At 49.4% G+C, this 18,516-nt stretch overlaps 1 protein-coding gene across 3 annotated transcripts in view; it reads right to left on the bottom strand.

Annotated features, from left to right (window-relative positions):
- Nucleotides 1-15,785, bottom strand: part of UBASH3B (ubiquitin associated and SH3 domain containing B) — a 141,910-nt gene extending 126,125 nt beyond the window's left edge. For 2 of the 3 annotated variants that reach the window (XM_067751362.1, XM_067751360.1), the window contains exon 1: nucleotides 15,299-15,785. In XM_067751362.1, coding sequence (XP_067607463.1) covers nucleotides 15,299-15,350 — 52 coding nt within the window. In that variant the 5' untranslated portion in view covers nucleotides 15,351-15,785. Of the gene's footprint in view, nucleotides 1-6,326; nucleotides 6,362-15,298 lie in introns of those variants that run through there. The other variant, XM_067751363.1, reaches the window with a different exon arrangement.
- Nucleotides 15,786-18,516: the final 2,731 nt, after the last annotated feature.

Genomic DNA, 18,516 nt, shown 5'->3' with positions numbered 1-18,516 from the left:
TCACAGTGTGGAGCCGAGATGAGTACTATGTACACACACACACACACACACACATACACGCTTTCAGAAAGGACGATAACATCATTGCAACTCCAGATCACACTTCTACACAGCCAACCACATTGCTGTTACTTGGGGCCCAATAACAGACCAAACCAACGGGCAAGGCGGGCGGCCCATGTGACCCCAGTTCTGTGTAATCTAGGGACATCACATTGTTTCCTTGGACCTCAAGTTTCCTTCTGCAATTCATCAAACTTTACTAAACACCAGCTATGTGCCAATACTGTGGGTGCTGGGCTTCCCTGGTGGCGCAGTGGTTGGGAGTCCGCCTGCCGATGCAGGGGACACAGGTTCGTGCCCCGGTCCGGGAAGATCCCACATGCCGCGGAGCGGCTGGGCCTGTGAGCCATGGCCGCTGAGCCTGCACGTCCGGAGCCTGTGCTCCGCAACAGGAGAGGCCACAGCAGTGAGAGGCCCACGTACCACAAAAAAGAAAAAGAACTCACACCGAGTCAGACTGCCCGGAGTCTTCATCTTTGGTTCTACCACTTACTAGTTGCGTGATCCTGGGCAACTTAAAAAAAAAAAACCTCTGTGCCTCAGTTTTCTCATCTGTAAAATTGGGATCATAATAGTTCCCATCTCATAGGGCTGTTATGAGGAATAAACAAAATAATCCACAGGTAATGTGTTTAAAAGGTTGTCTGTACACAGTAGGCACTCAGCAAAAGTTACCTATGGATATTTGGTGCTTGGGTTGGGAATGGTGAAGGTGATGAGACAACAAATGAGTGAACAATCAGAAATGCAGTTGAGAAGAGCCTAGCAGACCTCTCTTCTGTGAGAAATATCGTGAACTAAGGAGACAGGCCAAGTGCTTACACATGCACATGCCACGGTAGACAGAAGAATGGCCCCCAAAGATGCCCATGTCCTAATCCCCAGAACCTATGAATGGCAAAAAGGACTTCAGAGATGTGATTAAGCCAAGCATCTTGAGTGGGAGAGATGTAGTCATAAGGGTCTTGGTAAGGGAAAGAGGGAGGGAGGAGAAGCAGACGGATGGGAGATGTGATGACTGAAGCAGGAGTTGGAGTGATGCATTTGGAAGATGGAGGAAGGGGCCACCAGCCAAGGAATGCGGGAGGATTCGGGAAGCTGGAGACGTCAGGGAACAGGTTCTCTCCTAGAGCCTCCAGAAAGAACCCATCTCTATGGACATCTTGATTTTAGCCCATACTGCCCATTTTGGACTTCTGATCTCCAAACTTTCAGAGAATCAATTTGTGTTGTTTTAAGCCACTGAACTTGTTAAAGCAGCAATGGGAAACTACTATGCACGCCTCTGGTCACATGTGCTGTATTTCACAAAAGCCACTTTCTAAGTCCTTATGACTCAAGTGCCTACTTCCCAAAAAAGGTGAAGTGAAAACTTAAGCTTCCAGAAGGAAGCATTCACTTTGAGGGAACGGGCCTCTCCAAGGGCTCCTTGTGTTCCCCACGGTGACAGAATTAGCTTCTCTGGAAGAACGGAGCTTGGTTAGGGAAGGTTAGAACAACCTGCCGAAAGTCGCACAAAACCAACAGGTCACAGACTTTCTGGAAAAGCCTCGAAGTACCAGAACCCAATCACTGATGACAAATAGTAGTATCACTTTACATGTGCCTGACTTTTTGTGGGTTTTATTACATGTATATACATTGCCTTGTTTTGATTCATCCAACCGATAAAAACCTGTTCAAGAACTACACCTGCAGAAAGTGACAGATCCAGAATTTGAACCAGGTCTTTTGTCTCTAAAACCAAGTTTCTTTTCCCCCTAAGAAGAAGACCCCTCATGGGTGGGTCACTGAGACAACGATGGATCCCCTCCAACAACTACTCTACTCCTGGTGTGATACTTCCTCACCGCCCCCCCAACCACTTCTCAGAAGTAACCATTCCAACGGGCCTATCCACAAATTACCTTCATCTTCTATGGGTTGCGATGCAAACAATGGCAGGCAGAAGGAGGGAAGCAAAAAGGAAAGAAAAAAACCAAGACAATATAAGAAAGAGCTAATCCAGACGACAGACCAGTCCATTCTTCCAGAAAACAGAGCTGAAACTTTGTTAGAAATCTATTTCTTGGAGGCGGAGTCTGGACTCAGGGAAGGAGTCTGATATAGAAAAAGGGAATGTGGTTGGGACTGACAGCCAGGGGGCCTCAAACTCTGCTTCTGTCGCAGGCTAGTTGTTGGTCTTGAAAAAGTCACTTCACTTGCTCATCTCACTTGACATTCTGTAAAAAGTGGGAGTTGGACTAGATAAGCTCTACTAGCAATTTCCACTAAGACACTTCTGAGGTTCTACCTCTGCAGGTTTTTTCCAAGTAGGAATACTCTGTTTCAGAAGAGGTACTTGAGTCATTTTCAACCTAGGGCCGCAACTTTTTTTGAGCTTCTTTACTCTGAAGGAAAACGTACCTGCTGTCACACATGACTCTCAAGGCAGGAACAAGTGATTGCTATTATGCAACTAAATACTAGGAACTGCCTAGGTTATGAATAATGACTAACATTTCTCGAGCACCTGTGTCTATCTACATCTTTCACAAAGGACATTGTTCTTCTTCACATCCTTTGGCAACTCATGAAGAATTGTCACTCACCAAAATCACCTAAATTTAAAACTATATATTCTGTGTTTGCATTTCAAGGTCTACCGACTCTTAGAAATTCAATCCCCGCAAACATACAACCTACCATGTAAAATACAACTTCCCTTTTGGGGGGGGTAAATGTACTTTCTCCACCCTTGATTCAGGTACACACCCCATGCCCCATTCAAGGTCTTCTGCTTGTTTCCTCCTCCATCTTCTTTCCTCTATCTTTTCCTTCCAAATCACCCATCATCCACTCAGATTCCACACCTCCCCACTCCAGGTTGTTAGTGAGTACAGACAGACCCAAGTGTGCAGAACAACTTGCAAGGACTTGGAAGACTGGAGAAAACCTTCCCTCAGGGCCACAGAGGATGGTCCAGCCCCTGACCACCAGTCACCTCTTGAATCTATGTCTTATAGACAGAGCATAGATCCCCGACATTCCTTGAGATGAGCTATTCCTGATGGAGGTGGTGGTAGTGGCAGGGGCTTACCAGAGAGAGGAAATGATAGGAAATGAGCTTAGCACATGGCACGCTGCGATTTCAGCTTCCTGAGATATAAAAGAGGAGGAACTGAGATGGTCTCTCAATGCGTTTTTGGTTTTGTTTTTTTGCGGTACGCGGGCCTCTCACTGTTGTGGCCTCTCCCACTGCGGAGCACAGGCTCCGGATACGCAGGCTCAGCGGCCATGGCTCACGGGCCCAGCTGCTCCGTGGCATGTGGGGTCTTCCCGGACCGGGGCACGAACCTGTGTCCCCTGCATCGGCAGGCGGACTCTCAACCACTGCGCCACCAAGGAAGCCCCCTCAATGCTTTTTATCCACAGCACTTAATGCATTGACTGGCACACAGCAAGGATGGGGAAAGATTTGCTGAATAAAAAAATGAATGAAGGGTCACACCAGCAAGGATAATCAGGGGACCTCAGCCTGGTTTCCAATGAGAACAAGTTCAGGTGTGATATGGATGGGGCTGGGGGTCGGTAGTGAGGTAGGGATGGAAGGGGGAAGGTGAAATCTCCAAGTGGAACTTAGCGCTGGGGGAATTCTAAAGAGCAGGTGTTTCTTACATCAGATTCCTGATCATCTCTCTATTCAGTCAGATCTGTCAGCAGTCTCAGTTTCAGAGAGCAGATTTCAGAGAGCTGGCAGTTTCAGAGAGCTGGCAAGGAGCTAGGCAGGATCTCAGGGTCCTGGTCCTCTGGAGTCTGGGGAAGCTGAAGGGAACTACCAGAAACCCTAAAGAGAAGCTTTGGAATCATCCTCTGAGAACATCCCATTCACAGCCAACTACAGTCACCTCCAACGATTTTACTGACTTTGGAAACGCAAAGGGAAAGAAACATCTTGTTGACCTGCATCTTTGATGTGAAATTCTCTTCTTCCCTGTCTTCTTCTAGGACATCTCTCATTTTGTTTTTTCCTCTCTCTCAAACCATTTATCTTAGCCTCCTTCACCTGTTCTTTTTCCTCTACCCACCAGCTGGTTCCCCAGAATTCTACCCTTGGGAGTTGGCTTCTTTCCTTTTCTTTACACTCTGCCTGGTTTGTGACACCTACTCCCAAGCCTTCTACTACCATAAATACCCAAATTGATATTTCTAGCCCTAACCACTCTGAGCTCCAGAGCCCCATTTGCAACCGCATCTGTACCTTTGTGTCTATAGCACCTAAAACATGTCTCAAACCAGATTTGTTGCCTCACCCTCTAAATCACCCTATCTTCGTATGTCCTATCTCAGTTCATAATGTCTCCACCATTCTAGTTACCCAAGGAAATCCTGGGCTACCTTTATGGTCCCCTACCCTTCACACCCCACAGATTATAAATCCTGTCAATTCAATTTCCAAAACCTCTCTAGTATCTGGCTCTCGGGTATTTTAACCCAAGCCCGATTTATCTTTCATCTGGACTATTACAACCACCTTCTAACTGGCTTCCAGGCCTAGTTTTTCTCTGCTCCATTCCCCTTTATACTGACTTCTCTGCCTTATAATGTTATTTCCCATAACCTCTAGGAAACAGTCTGGCCCTAATTTCCACACTCTCATCTCTCACTGCGCCTTTTCTGTCTCCTTCCCACCAGTCTCCAGCCCCCCTGTGCCTTAGGATCTGAATTTCATGCTGTTCTCTCTGACTTAGAATGCTCTTCCCTCTTCTACACCTAGAGAATCTTTATTCATTCTTTAAGTTCTGCCTTAATTGTCACCTCCTCTGCTTTCCTCAACCTTCTTAAGTTACAGTAATTTTTTCTTGGTGGTCCCACAGAGCTTTTTTTCAAACCTCTACTATGGCACTAATTGCATTATTAAATCATGTTTATGGTTTATATGCCTTTCTCTCTTGAGGAAGGCTGAGCTCCTGGAGAAGAAAGACAATTTTCTTTGCATCGCGAACACGTTCCTGGCCTATAGTAGGCAACTCAGTAAATGCCCACTGGAAGAATGAATAAAATAATGTCAGATCTAAAGTTAGGCCCAACTATGGGCCAACTGTTTCCTTTGGTAGACAAAATATTTCCTTTTCTTTCTAAGCTAGATAGCATCAAGTTACTCATTTAGTTGGGGGGAGGGGTGGTGGTGAGATGATTCAAGAAACCCAAATTGAAATTAAAATCTGCCTCCATCTTCATTTGCAGTGTGATATTAAATCATTTGAACTGTCTACTGGTCTCCCTACCTCTCAAACTGTAGAAGAGTATCGCGCCCTTCTTATTTGCCCTTTAAATTTAATTCAGGTCCCCTCTGTCTGGTTATATCACCTCCTCCTCTTCACACTTAGATATTGCATCTATCTCTTGCATCACACTTAATCATAACATGACATTTAGTCATAACTTTCTATCTTCCACACTAGATTGTCAGTCCCCTGAGGGCAAGGATTACATCTAATTACCTTTGTACTCCCAACTCCTCTTATAATAGGTCATAATAGTTGCCCATAAGTACGCCGGGAAATGTCTGTATGTTTTTCTGAACAAATGGCATTACCCAGGGAAATTTTCATGGAGATAAAACATATACAATTTTTTTTTCTGGTCTTGTTTCTCAAAGATTTCAACTGTCAAGATGCGTTATAAGAGGCCCCAAAGAGATAGGTATCTGTGCAGAACTGGCTGAAGACCTTGGACAAAGCACTTCATAGGTGATGGAGGGAAGAGCCTCTCTACCTTGCTTACTTCACAAAGTGAAGCTTGAGGGAGAAGAGATGGAAGAGAGAGGATAATAGAGAGAAAGGGAGCGGGGAGGGGAAGGAGAAGAAAGCAAAGAGAAGGGAGGCCAGCTGTACTGTGGTCGAACTAGTTCTCCAGGGCGGCTAAAATCTGATGAGGCAAAAAGAGGAGAAAGGAAAGGCATGCAGGCAATTCAAGGACAGGTTGATTAAGAAAGGAGACAGCAGATGCTGCGGTTTCGGAAATCCAGCAACCCTGTGTGGTTCTACGTGTGGTCGCCTGTGTTTAAAGAGACTGTACACAAAAGCAGCCATTCAAGGCAGGTTTCTTTCCTTCTCTCTCCCTGCTTCCTGCCCAGGATAAGAGAATAAACAGAGAGCCAATGCGCACAGTAAATATTTCTGAATGGGGCACCGTCAACACGGAAGTAGGATTCTAAACAATCGTGCTACCTGATTCATACAGAAGGTTTATCCCGCAAAACCTGAAAAGAAATCTGAAACCTTTGGCCGCCTCTGGCCATCTGTGCTGTCAGCTTCCTCTCGGCGTGCTCCGCACTGCTGTGAGCTGCGATGGTGGTGTTTCTCTCAGCTTCCCACTGTGTGTGGCAATAGCTGGTCCTGGTGGAGTTCACTGCCACCGTTGCTTTATGTACAGGAATGTTTATTCTTCCACTGGGGCAACTGAACACAATGGGAGTTGTTACACAAACAGCTGGTGATTCTGTAGAAGGGGAGATGTCCCTTCAATTAAAAAGGTACCAAGGAGCAATTTCTCTCCCCCAGGGGCTGGGCTCAGGGCACTAACTTCCTTTCTCATTTAACCAGCATTGTGGTTGTATTTTGCAGCAAAGCACATCATACCAATTTGAAAATTATACTAATAATGCATACTCGTTAGACGACTCCCCACCGTTGTAATTGCCCTGTATTGTTCTTCTTTTCCATTCATTTATTCTTTAGAATATCAATAGTCCTGAAGAGTTTTTTAAAGGGAGAAGAATTTGACCATATAGCACTGGGGAAAGCAAAACAAAACAAAACCAGAGAAGCCAAACGTTCCGGAACAGAAAAGCACACGAGGCAGTGAAAACATCCTTGCGTTGAACAAAAACGCTGTCCATGTCACCCCCAAGTCACCAGAACTGGGATCGGAGAGGTGGTTGACGTCAACCCCTTTTACAGGTGGGAACACTGAGGCCCAGGGAAGGAAAAGGATGTATATGAGTCCAGACAGCCAACCAGTGAGAGCAGAGTGAAAGCCCAAGGCGGGGTTCTGAAAGAAGGGTACACGGAGTTTGCTTTCATCGTGCATTACCCCTGGGCCACCTGTGGGGTGAGGGCCAAACCTAGAGCCTGTCAACTATCTGTAGAGAATTATTCACCCAGGCCAAGAAGAGGCATACCGGCTCCTCAGAAAGTCACTGTGGAGGATGTGCAGCCAGCTAGAGCCAGTGGCTGACTTCAGAGTGCCAGGTGGCAGAACTTGACATTCATCTATTCCTGCACAGAATTTAATAGGGTGCTGTGCGCACAGTAGGAGCTCAGACAATTTCTGGATGTTCATCTGAGGTACTTCACCATAAGCCTCATCCTCTTATGCAGCAGGTGGCAAAAAGAACATGACAGCAAAGTCACCAGCAAAACGGGATGTTAGCCAGAGGACCAACAAGGACGGACATCACCTACATAGCCTGAGCTCTTGACAGAAGGTCCAGAGGACACAGGCTGCTGCTACATCTATCCCTCCATCTTCCAGGGAAGAGAAAATTCAGAGATTCTCCCATAAGTCTCTGGGAAAACCCCCAGTGGAACCTGGAGAACTTCCCAATGAAGAAGACAAGGGCTTTCAGCCCTGAGGGGGCCACAGCCATCTCATTCTCCCAACAGCAACTCTGTCCTGCCTGGGACCCTGCCCGTCACATGCAGGAGCCGTTCTTCAGTGCACTTTATTTTTTTCTCTCCAGGGCTGGAGTCTGATTCCATTTGAGATGAATCAGAAGACAACCATATGGTACCCCTTCAACTCTCCAGCCTGGCCATTTATTACAGCCAGCAGTTTGGATGGCCCTGCTCTGCTCCGGGGGCCCGCTTCCACTCGGCCGGCAACCCCGGGGCAGTTTGCGGGGACAAGATGCTGAGGAAGGAGGCTATCAGCCTCTACTCCACGGCCACAGCTCAGTGAGGAGCAGAGATATAAAAGTGGGGGACAACCGGGAACCCCGAGACAAAGGGAGTCACGTGGAATGAAATCACCGTTGGAGTAGCAGTCACGCCTCCCTCCTCACTGAGGGATTACAGGCGTTCCCCAACTGTTTTCTGCACCCCTAACCCTCACAAGGATCTACGGAGCTACATACTATTATTGTTGTGGACGAAGAATGTCACCTGCCATTTCAGTAAACAAAGGATGTCGCAACCATCAAGCCAGCAGCCACTGCAGCCGTCCCCAACTGTGCACCCTGAGGGGACTCAGGATGGAGAAAAGCAGGATCCTGGCCCCAGACAGCTGAGGTGCATTTCCAAGGAATGATTTCAGTGAGCCCAGACTCTTGGCATTTTCCCATACATAGAAAAGTGCTAAACCCACTAACTTGAGATGTCTGGTTTCCTTTAATTAATAGTAATCTTTTGATGTTCTGACCACCTGGTTTTTACTGCAAAACTCCTATATACCCTGGGTCCTCCCTCACCTCTTGAGAGCCGTCCCCCAGAGCTATCTGAGAGGCTGCCTCTCGGGCTTGAGTCCTCAGCAAGTCCCCCGAACAAAACAAAATCCTCAACTTCTAGGTTGGGCATTTTTTTCAGTCAACATTATCAACAGTGTACAGACAGGTGAACTGAGGCTCAGGGCGTTCAGCAACGTGCCCAAGGTCACCAGCTGGGAAGAGGCAGAGCTGGGATTCAAACCCAGGCTGTGCCGACAGCTGCCACGGTGAGACGTCTGTGTATCAGGCAGAGGGTGACTGGGTCTCTTCAGTTTCTGCCTGCCCTAGAAGAGGGTCACACCCTCACATACATGCACACCAGATGCCCGCCTGGACGAGCGGGGCGCTGAGCTCCGCCTCCACTGTCAGCAGGAGCAGAGCTGGTGGGAGACACAGGGTTCCCTCGGTTTGTTGCCTCTCTGAAAAGCAAAGCCCTTAGCGCTGAGCACTCTTGTCCACTCAGTGAAAAGCAGTTAGAGTTTGAGGCCGCCAAGGGCGGGGTAGTGACAAAAACCGCAGGATAGAGTCATGAGGCAGGATGCTCTTCACTCTCTGGGGCACTGAATTTGAACCTGTTTTCTCATGAAATTATCAATGTCTGAAACTTAACAGTGATTAGGTACATGAATCCGCTTTGTCATCTCTAAAGTGATCTAAAAATCTAAGGTAGTATTAGGGCATAACAGGAAATTTTCACAGACGCTGTGTGCAAGGGGTTATCGTTACCTTATTAGCCCATCCAAATACATTAAGGTCTACTCAGCAATAAAAGGAGACGAACTACTGCTACATGCAACATGGATGAGTTTCATAAATATCAGGAGAGAAGCCAGGCAGGCACAGGAGTAGGCATTGTATGATTCCGCTCGTATGCAGATCGAGAAAATGTGAACTCATCTCCGGTGACACGAGGTGGGTCGCTGCTTGCCCAGGGATAGGGGTGGAGAAGGAATTGACTGCAAGGGGGCAAAAGGAAACTTACAGGAGCGAAGGACACGTGCTATCTTGCAGAGGTGATGCCACAGGTATATTTATTTGTCAAAACTCATCAATCTTGAAATAGGTTTAGCTTATTGTACATAAATTATACCTCAGGAAAGTGAAAAATGAATGTATGCCAAGGTCTTCCCTTTGGAGCCAGGTCCTCTGGGTAGCCTGGGAAGTTCACTGGACTTGCAGTTCTAGACCAACGCTGTCATGGCAACATGGCCTCACACAGGGCATGCCCCGGAAGTCCTCTGAGACTTAAGTCACCTAATCTTTAAAACGAGGCTTTTCTCAGGGCTTCCCAGGACTTTTTCAGGTCCAGTGGTTAAGAATCCACCTCCAATGCAGGGGACATGGGTTGGATCCCTGGTTGGGGAACCAAGATCCCACATGCCGCAGAGCAACTAAGCCCTCATGTCACAACTACTGAGCTCGTGCACCTCAACTACAGAGCCCGCGTGCCGCAACTAAGACCCGACACAGCCAAAAATAAATTAAATAAATAAATATTTTAAAAATAAATAAATAAAGCGAGGCTTTTCTCAAGATCAAGAGGGATATTTAGGGCACGTGAGACCAACTTTTCACCCACAAAATCACACACACGTGTAAGGGGGGAGTGCTGTGTGGGTGAACGGCCATGACGGGTGGAGTAGAGACTTGCTTGCCCCATCCCCCTCTAAGATCCCTTCACTCCACGTGGGCTTTGGTTGGTCTCCTCCTTCTGCCCAAGGCCCCTGGGAACGCAGCTGCAGCACCCACCCAGAATCAGCCACGATTCGGAGATGCTGAGCTGACCAGGTACTTTCAGGGGATCCAATGTCCACCAGCAGGTAAGCTGGAGAAACCGGATGCTTGAATTCACGGGCTCTGCAAGATGCCTCTCAGTTCCTTGTGTTGCCAGCTCCGAGCTGCTTTTATCTTTGGGCAGTGATGCATAGCTAATGCTGACTGTCCAAAGCAAAGTCAAAGGCACTTAGTCCAGCTCCTTCCTTCCGCCACTGTCCTGCTCTTTCGCTGGGCATTGTTCAGATATCAACAACCTAACAGCACATGTAAATCCTTGCTGGAGATTTACCACCACGATCTCACCTCCTTCCTTTTCTTTTCATCCAACACCATAATACCGTAATCCTATCTACCTTGGGTCCAGATTATATTTTTAACTTAGTTCTAAGTCCCTTCCTGCCCCTCAGCTCATTCGGTCTTCACAAAGCCTCGTGAGTTACACAGCACAGAAGCTGAACAGGATATTGAGGAAAGGGGCTCAACAGAAGACCTAAATGCTTCAAGTGTCGGTCAGAAGCTGGGCTGGGACTCAGGGCATCAGACCCCGGCCAGAGGGTCCTTTTGTAAAATTCTACTTCTCAATCATTAGAGAACATTCGAGAGCCATGCGCTGTAGACAAAGTATTAGCCATAGGCAGTCTCGAATGAATGGAACCAAAACAAAAGGCCAGAGTTGTGTCAGTGGGGCCTCATCAAATTCAGTTGCTGGGTGGCTGCTCTCAGAGTTCCAGTGGCAGAGAAGCCTCCGCTGCCCCCCAAAACCACAGAGGCAAGTAAGAAAAGCAAGTAGGGAACACAAAGCAACACGCCAAGGGGGTAAGGTTGGGGGGGATAAATTGGGAGACTGGGATTGACATATACACGCTACTATATATAAACCGGATAACTAACAGAGGCCTGCTGTGTGGCACAGGGAACTCTGCTCGGTGCTCTGTGCTGGCCGCTGTGGGAGGGGAACCTGCAAGGGGGGGTGGACATATCAATACATGTATTATGGCTGATTCACTTTGCTGTACACCTCAGGCTGGCACAACGTGGTAAATCAACTGTACTCCAATAAAAATTAAAAAAAAAAAGATACAAAAGACAACAACAAAAAAGGCAACACTCGGTCAGAATTCACCCTGCCTTCCTGGGTGATCCATTCGGGCCCTTCCTGGCCCCAGGCCTTTCCCAGCACACACACTCTTCCTTTTCCTTCCGACCTACCTCACTCCAGTCTTGACAAAGCTGGGCCTTTATTTTTAGAACTTTGGGGAAAAGGAAGAGCTAAGGGCATAGAAAGAAAAAGGAAGGGACAGGCCATTTTGGCCCCTTGAAAGCTTCCTTCCTGAGGCCTCCCTAACACCTCCGTGCCTTGTGCTTGCGTGTGTGCGTGCATGCACACACACACGCACGCGCACACACACACGATATAAACGGCCAGTTCTCGAACCTTCTCCACATGGCTGCTGTTCTTCTACAGCAGCGTCTAAGTTGGACCAAAGGTCATACGGTTGGGTGGAAAAAACCTAGCACGGCTCCAGGGGCATAACGAGCTAGAGGAACATACCTGACTCCTCTCAGTAGCCGTCAAGCACTTAATAAGCATGCGCTAATTAATCCTGCTCCCCTCAGAGGGAGCCGGCCAGGCCCTGAGGGCTTGAGTGACTTATCCAAGGCCAGAGCACAGCACAGGCTGCATGGGACCTGGGCCTTGCTGGCATCGGTGCTCTCTACGGTCCACCCAGAGCCCAGTGGAAGGGCCCTTCTTGCTGCTGCACAAGATCAGACGCAGTTACACCCAGAAGGGAAACCAGAGCTGCCAGCCCTGGTTACCACCATTCCCTCCAAAGGGCTGTGTTCCAGACCTCGGTCTCATTCCTTCTTGAAACATCATAGCCTGGTCTTCCTGAATCCAGGAAACCATCACTGCTCTCTCCCACTTTCCATTTCATCACGCTCCTTCCTCCAGGCTTAAAGCCTAAGAAAGAGGCTTCTCAGAAGTGGAGCCCGGTGCCTTTGCTCTCTTTCTTCACAACTCTCCAGAATGAAGTTAAAAGTCTGCTCTCTGCACAGATGTAGAGCACAAACGTACCGATACCAAGGAGGGAAAGCAGCGGGGGTGTGTGTGTGTGTGTGTGTGTGTGTGTGTGTGTGTGTGTGTGTGTGTGTGTGTGTGTGTGTGTGATGAATTGGGAGATTGGGATTGACATGTATACACTGATGTGTATAAAATGGATGACTAATAAGAACCTGCTGTATAAAAAATAAATAAAATAAATTCAAAAAAAAAAGTCTGCTCTCTGGAATCTCAGATGGCCCTGGGGAGAAGTCCCTCTTCTTACTGACCTGATTAAGTTATTAAGAGGAAGGCTGACCACATCAGCCTCTCTTGGCTGAAGTAGAAGAGATGTCAGCCCAGGTAGGGAGTAGACTAGATCAGATGACCGCCAAGGGCTCTGACGCTCCAAGACAGAGAATTTGAGAAGACAGAAGAGCAAGCCTACCCCCTCCCCAGGAAGTTTCCTCATGACCCACTCTGTCACGTTTCCAGTAAAGAGAGGCAGTGCTAGTAATAATAGTAGCTGTGATAGGCTGAAAGGGGCTCCTCCCAAAATATTCATGCCCTAATTCCTGGAACCTGTGAAAAGAGGGTTTTGTGAATGAGATTAAGTTAAAGACCTTGAGATGGGGAGATTATCCTGAATTATCTGGGGAGGCCCTAAATGCAATCACAGTGTCTTCATAGGAAAGAGGCAGAGGGAGATTTGACACAGAAAGAAAAGAAGGCAAGGCAACCACAGAAGCAGAGATTGGAGGGATGCTGCCACAAGCCAAAGAATGCCAGCAGACGCCAGGAGCTGGAAGAGGCAAGGAATAGATTCTCCCTTAGAACATCCGGAGGGGGCAAAGCCCTGCCAACACCTTGATTTCAGCCCAGGTATGCTGATTTAGGGCTTCTGGCCTTCAGAACTGTGAGAGAATAAATTTCTGTGTTTTTAAACAACCCGGAATGGGGTAATTTGTTAAAACAGAAACTAATACAGTAGCTAACACTTAAAGATCACCCACTGTGTGCCAGGCACTGCTCTAAGTGTTTTACCCACATTAACTCATTACATCCTGGTTCTGGATGTGAGGCCTGAGCTGAGCCGACACATGCCTGAGTTTGAATCCCAGGTTCACTGCTCACTGTTGTGACCCTGAGCAAGTTATGCAACCTCTCTAAACCTCTGTTCCCCAGTTTATAAAATGGGCATATAATTACCTTTCTCACTGGGCTGCTGGGAGGATAAAATGGATAATAAATGTGAAGTGCTTAGAACAGTACATAGTAAGTACTCACCAAATGCTAGTTATTATGAGATCTCAGGGATAGAACAAGCCAAAATGAAACCATCATCCTAATGTTTCAGCACGTAGCCAAGGCCTCTTGGACCCAGTGCAGGAAAGATGTCCTGTTAAAGCCACCTCAAAGAGCAAACACCACGGTCTGAAGAATTCAGTTAAGTATTTCTTCCCTTCATTAAGCAATTTAGGTCCTTAACGCTGGCCTCATTTTAGAAAAGGCGAATGCCAGGGGCTGTGCTAATTCTGCAGCCTTGCCCCACAGACTGCTGGCCCCTACCTGCCCCTTCTTAAGGACAGCTATGCACATCCATCATACGAAGGACCTGACTTGCAGCTTCCACACCTGGCACACCCCTGCAGAGCCCACCACATCTTCTCCCTGTAACTCTGGCGTCAGCAACTGGAAGTTAGTAGGAGGCAGAAATGTCAGTCCATTTTATGGCCTTCCAAGGCCACTCCGACCTGTCCCAGCAGGCTGGGTGGAATGATAAAATCAGGGATCAGCTTTGATCAAGAGATTACAGCCAAGTTACTAGTAAAGAATAAAGGTTTGCCCAGAGGCCAAGTAAGGGAGACCTAGCACTATCACCTGAAAAAAGGAAGAAGACAAACTTTCCTCAAGTTGGCCCTTTCTGATAAAGTTTGCCCAGCTCCCTGTTCAGGTGATGTCATTCAAAGAAGCAGCGCCCTACAAGGATCCCAGGCCTTGTGTCCCAGCCTAAGAAATCTGCATGTGAGGAATTCACCGAGGGAGAAGGGCCTGGCCACCCAGCCTAGGCAGCGTTCCAGCCCCACGGCCTTGGGCGGCCAGCCTCCGAAGACTCCTGCTGCCGCTGCTGCCTGGTGCCGGCGACCAGGCCTCTTCCCAGCAAGCTGCTGGGGCAGCCACCTGCGCGCTCTCTGCCCTTCCCTACCCCGCCCTCCCGGAGGAAGAAGGATGAGGGAGGACTGCTCCCCTCCTCACTCTCAGGCACCCACAGATTCCTGCGCTGCCGTCACCGTTGACGAGAACTCAGGGCCCCTGGGGGAAGTGCTTCCCCTTCTCATTCCATCCTCCTCATCAATGAACACGAGGCAATCCCAACGCTCCCGCCCCTCCTACTCCGAGGGAGGCAGAACCCGAGAGCGACATCCGGAGCTGGAAGCCGCAGCAGTGGGAGGGCCGGCCTCCCTGCCCCGCCGTGCCTTGCCCTTTCCCAGCCATCAGAGGATCCCAAGCCAGCCCGGCGTTCCGGATCAAGAGGGTGCCCGAATCCTCGGTGGGGCCCCGCCTCCCCGGGGGCTCAGCGCTGGAGACCTCGGGGAGCCCGGGAGAGACTCGCTTAGCCCCACCCTCTGAGGCCGGGCGCGGGCCACCGTACCCGGGACTCGAACCCTGTGCCCTAGCCCTTAGGCATCCCGCACCCTTAGGCACGCCTCACCGTAGGCATCGCCAGCAAGCCCCCAGCCCAGCGCTCGGGCGCGGAGCCCTCCCCTGCACCCCCGCCAGGAGGAACCGAGTCCCGGGCCGCCCGCGCGCCCAGCCTACCCCCAACAGGTCGTGGGCAGCGGGGAACGCGCCGCCCGCCGGGCAGGCGCCAGGAGGCGAGCCGGAGCGAAGCCGAGGGCCGGTCGCTTGGGGCGGGAGGGGTCGCCCGGGCGGCGAGCCCGGCCACTTACGCGCGGGCTCTGGGGAACCCCATGGACAGGAGCACGTCCAGCGCCGATCCATGCTTGATGGTGCCGGGGCGCTGCTGGCGGTTCCTCCGCGGGGTGACTTTGCTGTACAGCTCCTCTCTCGCAGCCATGCCGAGCGGGCTGGGGTGGCCGTACTGAGCCATGCTCAGCGGCCAGCCATCGCCCGGGAAGGCGCCCAAGCCGGAGGGTCCCGGAGGGCGGAGGACTGGCCCGGAGTCGGGGCGGGGGCTCGGGGACCCGGTGCCGGGAGGGAGGCGGCGGCGGCGCTCGGAGCTTCCCCGGTGTCGAGACTAACGCTTCCTGGTGAGGCCACCGGAGCCAGAACGGCCCGCCGCAAGCGGCTTCTCCCCGACCGGCCGTCAGCCCCTCGGGGCCCGGGTGCCCCCTGCACGGCGCCGCAGCAGCCCTCTCTCCTCCGCCCCTCTCCTTCTCCGCTCGCAGCAGTCCGGGAATTTGCACTGAGTAATTTTTGAATGGATCAAAAAGGAAAAGGAGCCTTGTGGGCCGGCCCTGCCTGGCCTGTACCCGGGCCCCGCCCCTCTCTTAAAGCGGCAGCGCAGCCCGCGGCTGCTCCCGCAAGCTGTGGAGTCCAGGTGCTCTGGGCGGAGGATTCGAACCAGCGAGGGCTACCTGTGTACACTGGTTCCAGTTGGTTCCGGAGAGTCACTCCCAGCGCTCCAGCTTCTCCATGGCTGCCATCAAGGGACAGCTGGGCCTCAAGACACAAGATCAACCCATTTCAAGTTTCCTGTGGTTCTAGACGGGGTTTTATTAATGGAAATTGGGCGAACTGATGGATGACATTAATGCACCAGAAGGCCAAGCCATGAGGCCCAGATAAAACGTTTTGATTCCCAAAGACCCTGCAAAACCCAGAGGATTGGGTTACAGCTCCTGGAGACCAAGTTCCCATCAGCTGGCTAAGGGCTACACTGAAGACCTTCTGTGTTCTCCGTGACCTCCGTGGCCTAGACGGTGACTTCAGGGCAAAGGGTGGAACCTGGGGCTCTCGGCCTAGGAGGGGAGAGGAAGGGAGGGAAAGGACAGGGCAGAAAGAAGAGGGAAGGGAAGATGCCAGGAAGAAGGAGGCGGAGAGGAAGGAAGTGGGAAGTGGAGGAGGGTGGAGGGAGCCGGAACAGAGAAAGAACACTTTCTAATTGTAAAAGGTGTGCAACGTGGAATGGGTTGATTTTCAACAGCAAATGAGTACCCCGTCAATAAAAGCATTCAAAGTAAAGACTGGAGCATCGCTGCTCAGCAGTGACGAATAAGTAAATTGCATCATAGTTTGGCTCAAATTACTCCCACCTCAAAGAAGGTGGAAGTCCTAGACATCCCTACTCCCCAGTGCCCCACACCATGAACTTGGCTTGGGGATGTTAAAGCTCTTCCATTCGGAGACAAACTTACGGTCCTCAGTCAGGGACAAGGACCCTGCCTGGTGTAATGCAAAAGGCAGAGAGTAAAGCCCGGCTGCTCTTTTTCAGGCAATAATAATAATTATAACACCACCTAACATTTATTGGGCTCTTGTATGTGTCAGTCATTGTGTTCAGGATAATAAATGAATTAACTCATTGAATTTTTATGACCCTATGGGGTGTGTATGATTATTATCCCAGTTTGCAGAAGAGAAAACTCAGCTTAGAGAGGTTGAGGAAGATTGTAGGGCTGGTAAGTCAGAGCCAGAGCTTTTGGTGCCTTGGATGAGTTGTTTCTGCTCTCTACAGCCCCGTGTCCTTATCTGTATGCATCATAGTAACTAACCTTACACACTCTGGGTTCTCCAAAAATGTCAGCTCCTCCCCTTGCCTGGAGCATGGGGGAGGGATGATGACCGGCTCCCAAGGAGCAACTTTTTGATGTTGCTTTATAAAGCATCCAAGGGTTTTACCAGGGGAAATGACACAGCTTAATTCTCTTAGCCCAGAATTTGTTTTCTAAAAAATATCCAGTGGTGTTTGGAAGTGGGGAGATAAGGACTACTGGGGCCTAAGTAACCATGTGCATAATTCTGTCTCCTGCTGTGTAGGGGATGAGGAAAAGTTCCTGGGTGGGGGCTTCTGCCGGAGCACAGCAAGTGCCCTGAAGCGATGCAGAGGGCTTCTCCTGGGCATGGAGCAAAGAGACAAACCATACCTAGTAGACTAGCCTCCCTGGGACGTGTTCGGTAAACGACGCTGGACCTTACCCGATATTCTGAATTTCTTCCAAATGCCTGGGCTGGGAGTCAAACGATCTGGAACCTAGTCAAGCGTTAATGTCTGTAGGAGCACTTCGTAAACCATGAGTACCACACAAATAACAACTGAAATTTACTGAGAACTGATGCTGTTCTTAGCGTCTTCCACATATAACTCATTAGTCCCTTGACAAGACAATGACGTAGGTACCACCATATTACCATTGGTCATTTTACAAATGAAGATCTTGAAGGAGACAGAGATAAGCATCTTCTCCAAGATCACATGGCCAGTAAGTGGTTTGAACCCTTAAAATTTTTCCAAACAACCACTTACAGCCATTACTATGATGATGAAGAGATGCCATGTTATTAAAATAACATGGTCAGATAATAACCTTTTTGACTCCTCCTGTTACCGCACTGAATTGGGGTCCACTCACTCAAAGTGTGGCAAAGCCAGTTTACTGATGCCAGATTGTGGTGAAGGAAAGTAGAGTGTTTATTTCAGGGCACCAAGCAAGGAAGTGGGAGACAAGCCTCAGATCCATCCCAATTTGATCCCTGAGTTAGGGTTTTTTTGGTTTCTCTCTCTCTTTTTTCCACACGGCTTGTGGGATCTTAGTTCCTTGACCAGGGATTGAACCCGGGCCACAGCAGTGAAAGTGCTGAGTCCTAATCACTGGACCGCCAGTGAATTCCCTGGTGTTTTTTGGTTTTGTTTTTTTCTAAAGAAGAACAAAGAGGCTGCGATTAATCCTTATCCTGTGATATTTCTGTGACATTTCTCGGAGTCAGGATGTCTCTGGTTTATGATCCTCTGGCCGCGTGGTCCATGGCTCGGGGGCCTGTTAGCTCCTCTTGCCCTGGAGAAACCTGAGTTTGTTCGTTAATGATGATATCTAATGATACAACAGCAATTTTATCAACAACAGCAATTTCAGTACGTTAACGATGTTATCGACCACAGCAATTTTAGTCATCTGACTCTGGTGGATTAGTGTTCAGTTCGCACGGG

This window comes from Pseudorca crassidens, chromosome 9 (assembly GCF_039906515.1).
Source record: "Pseudorca crassidens isolate mPseCra1 chromosome 9, mPseCra1.hap1, whole genome shotgun sequence".
NCBI classification, from domain to species: Eukaryota; Metazoa; Chordata; class Mammalia; order Artiodactyla; family Delphinidae; genus Pseudorca; species Pseudorca crassidens.
Note: the sequence above shows the minus strand (reverse complement) of the source record. Positions and strands in the feature narration are given on the sequence as shown.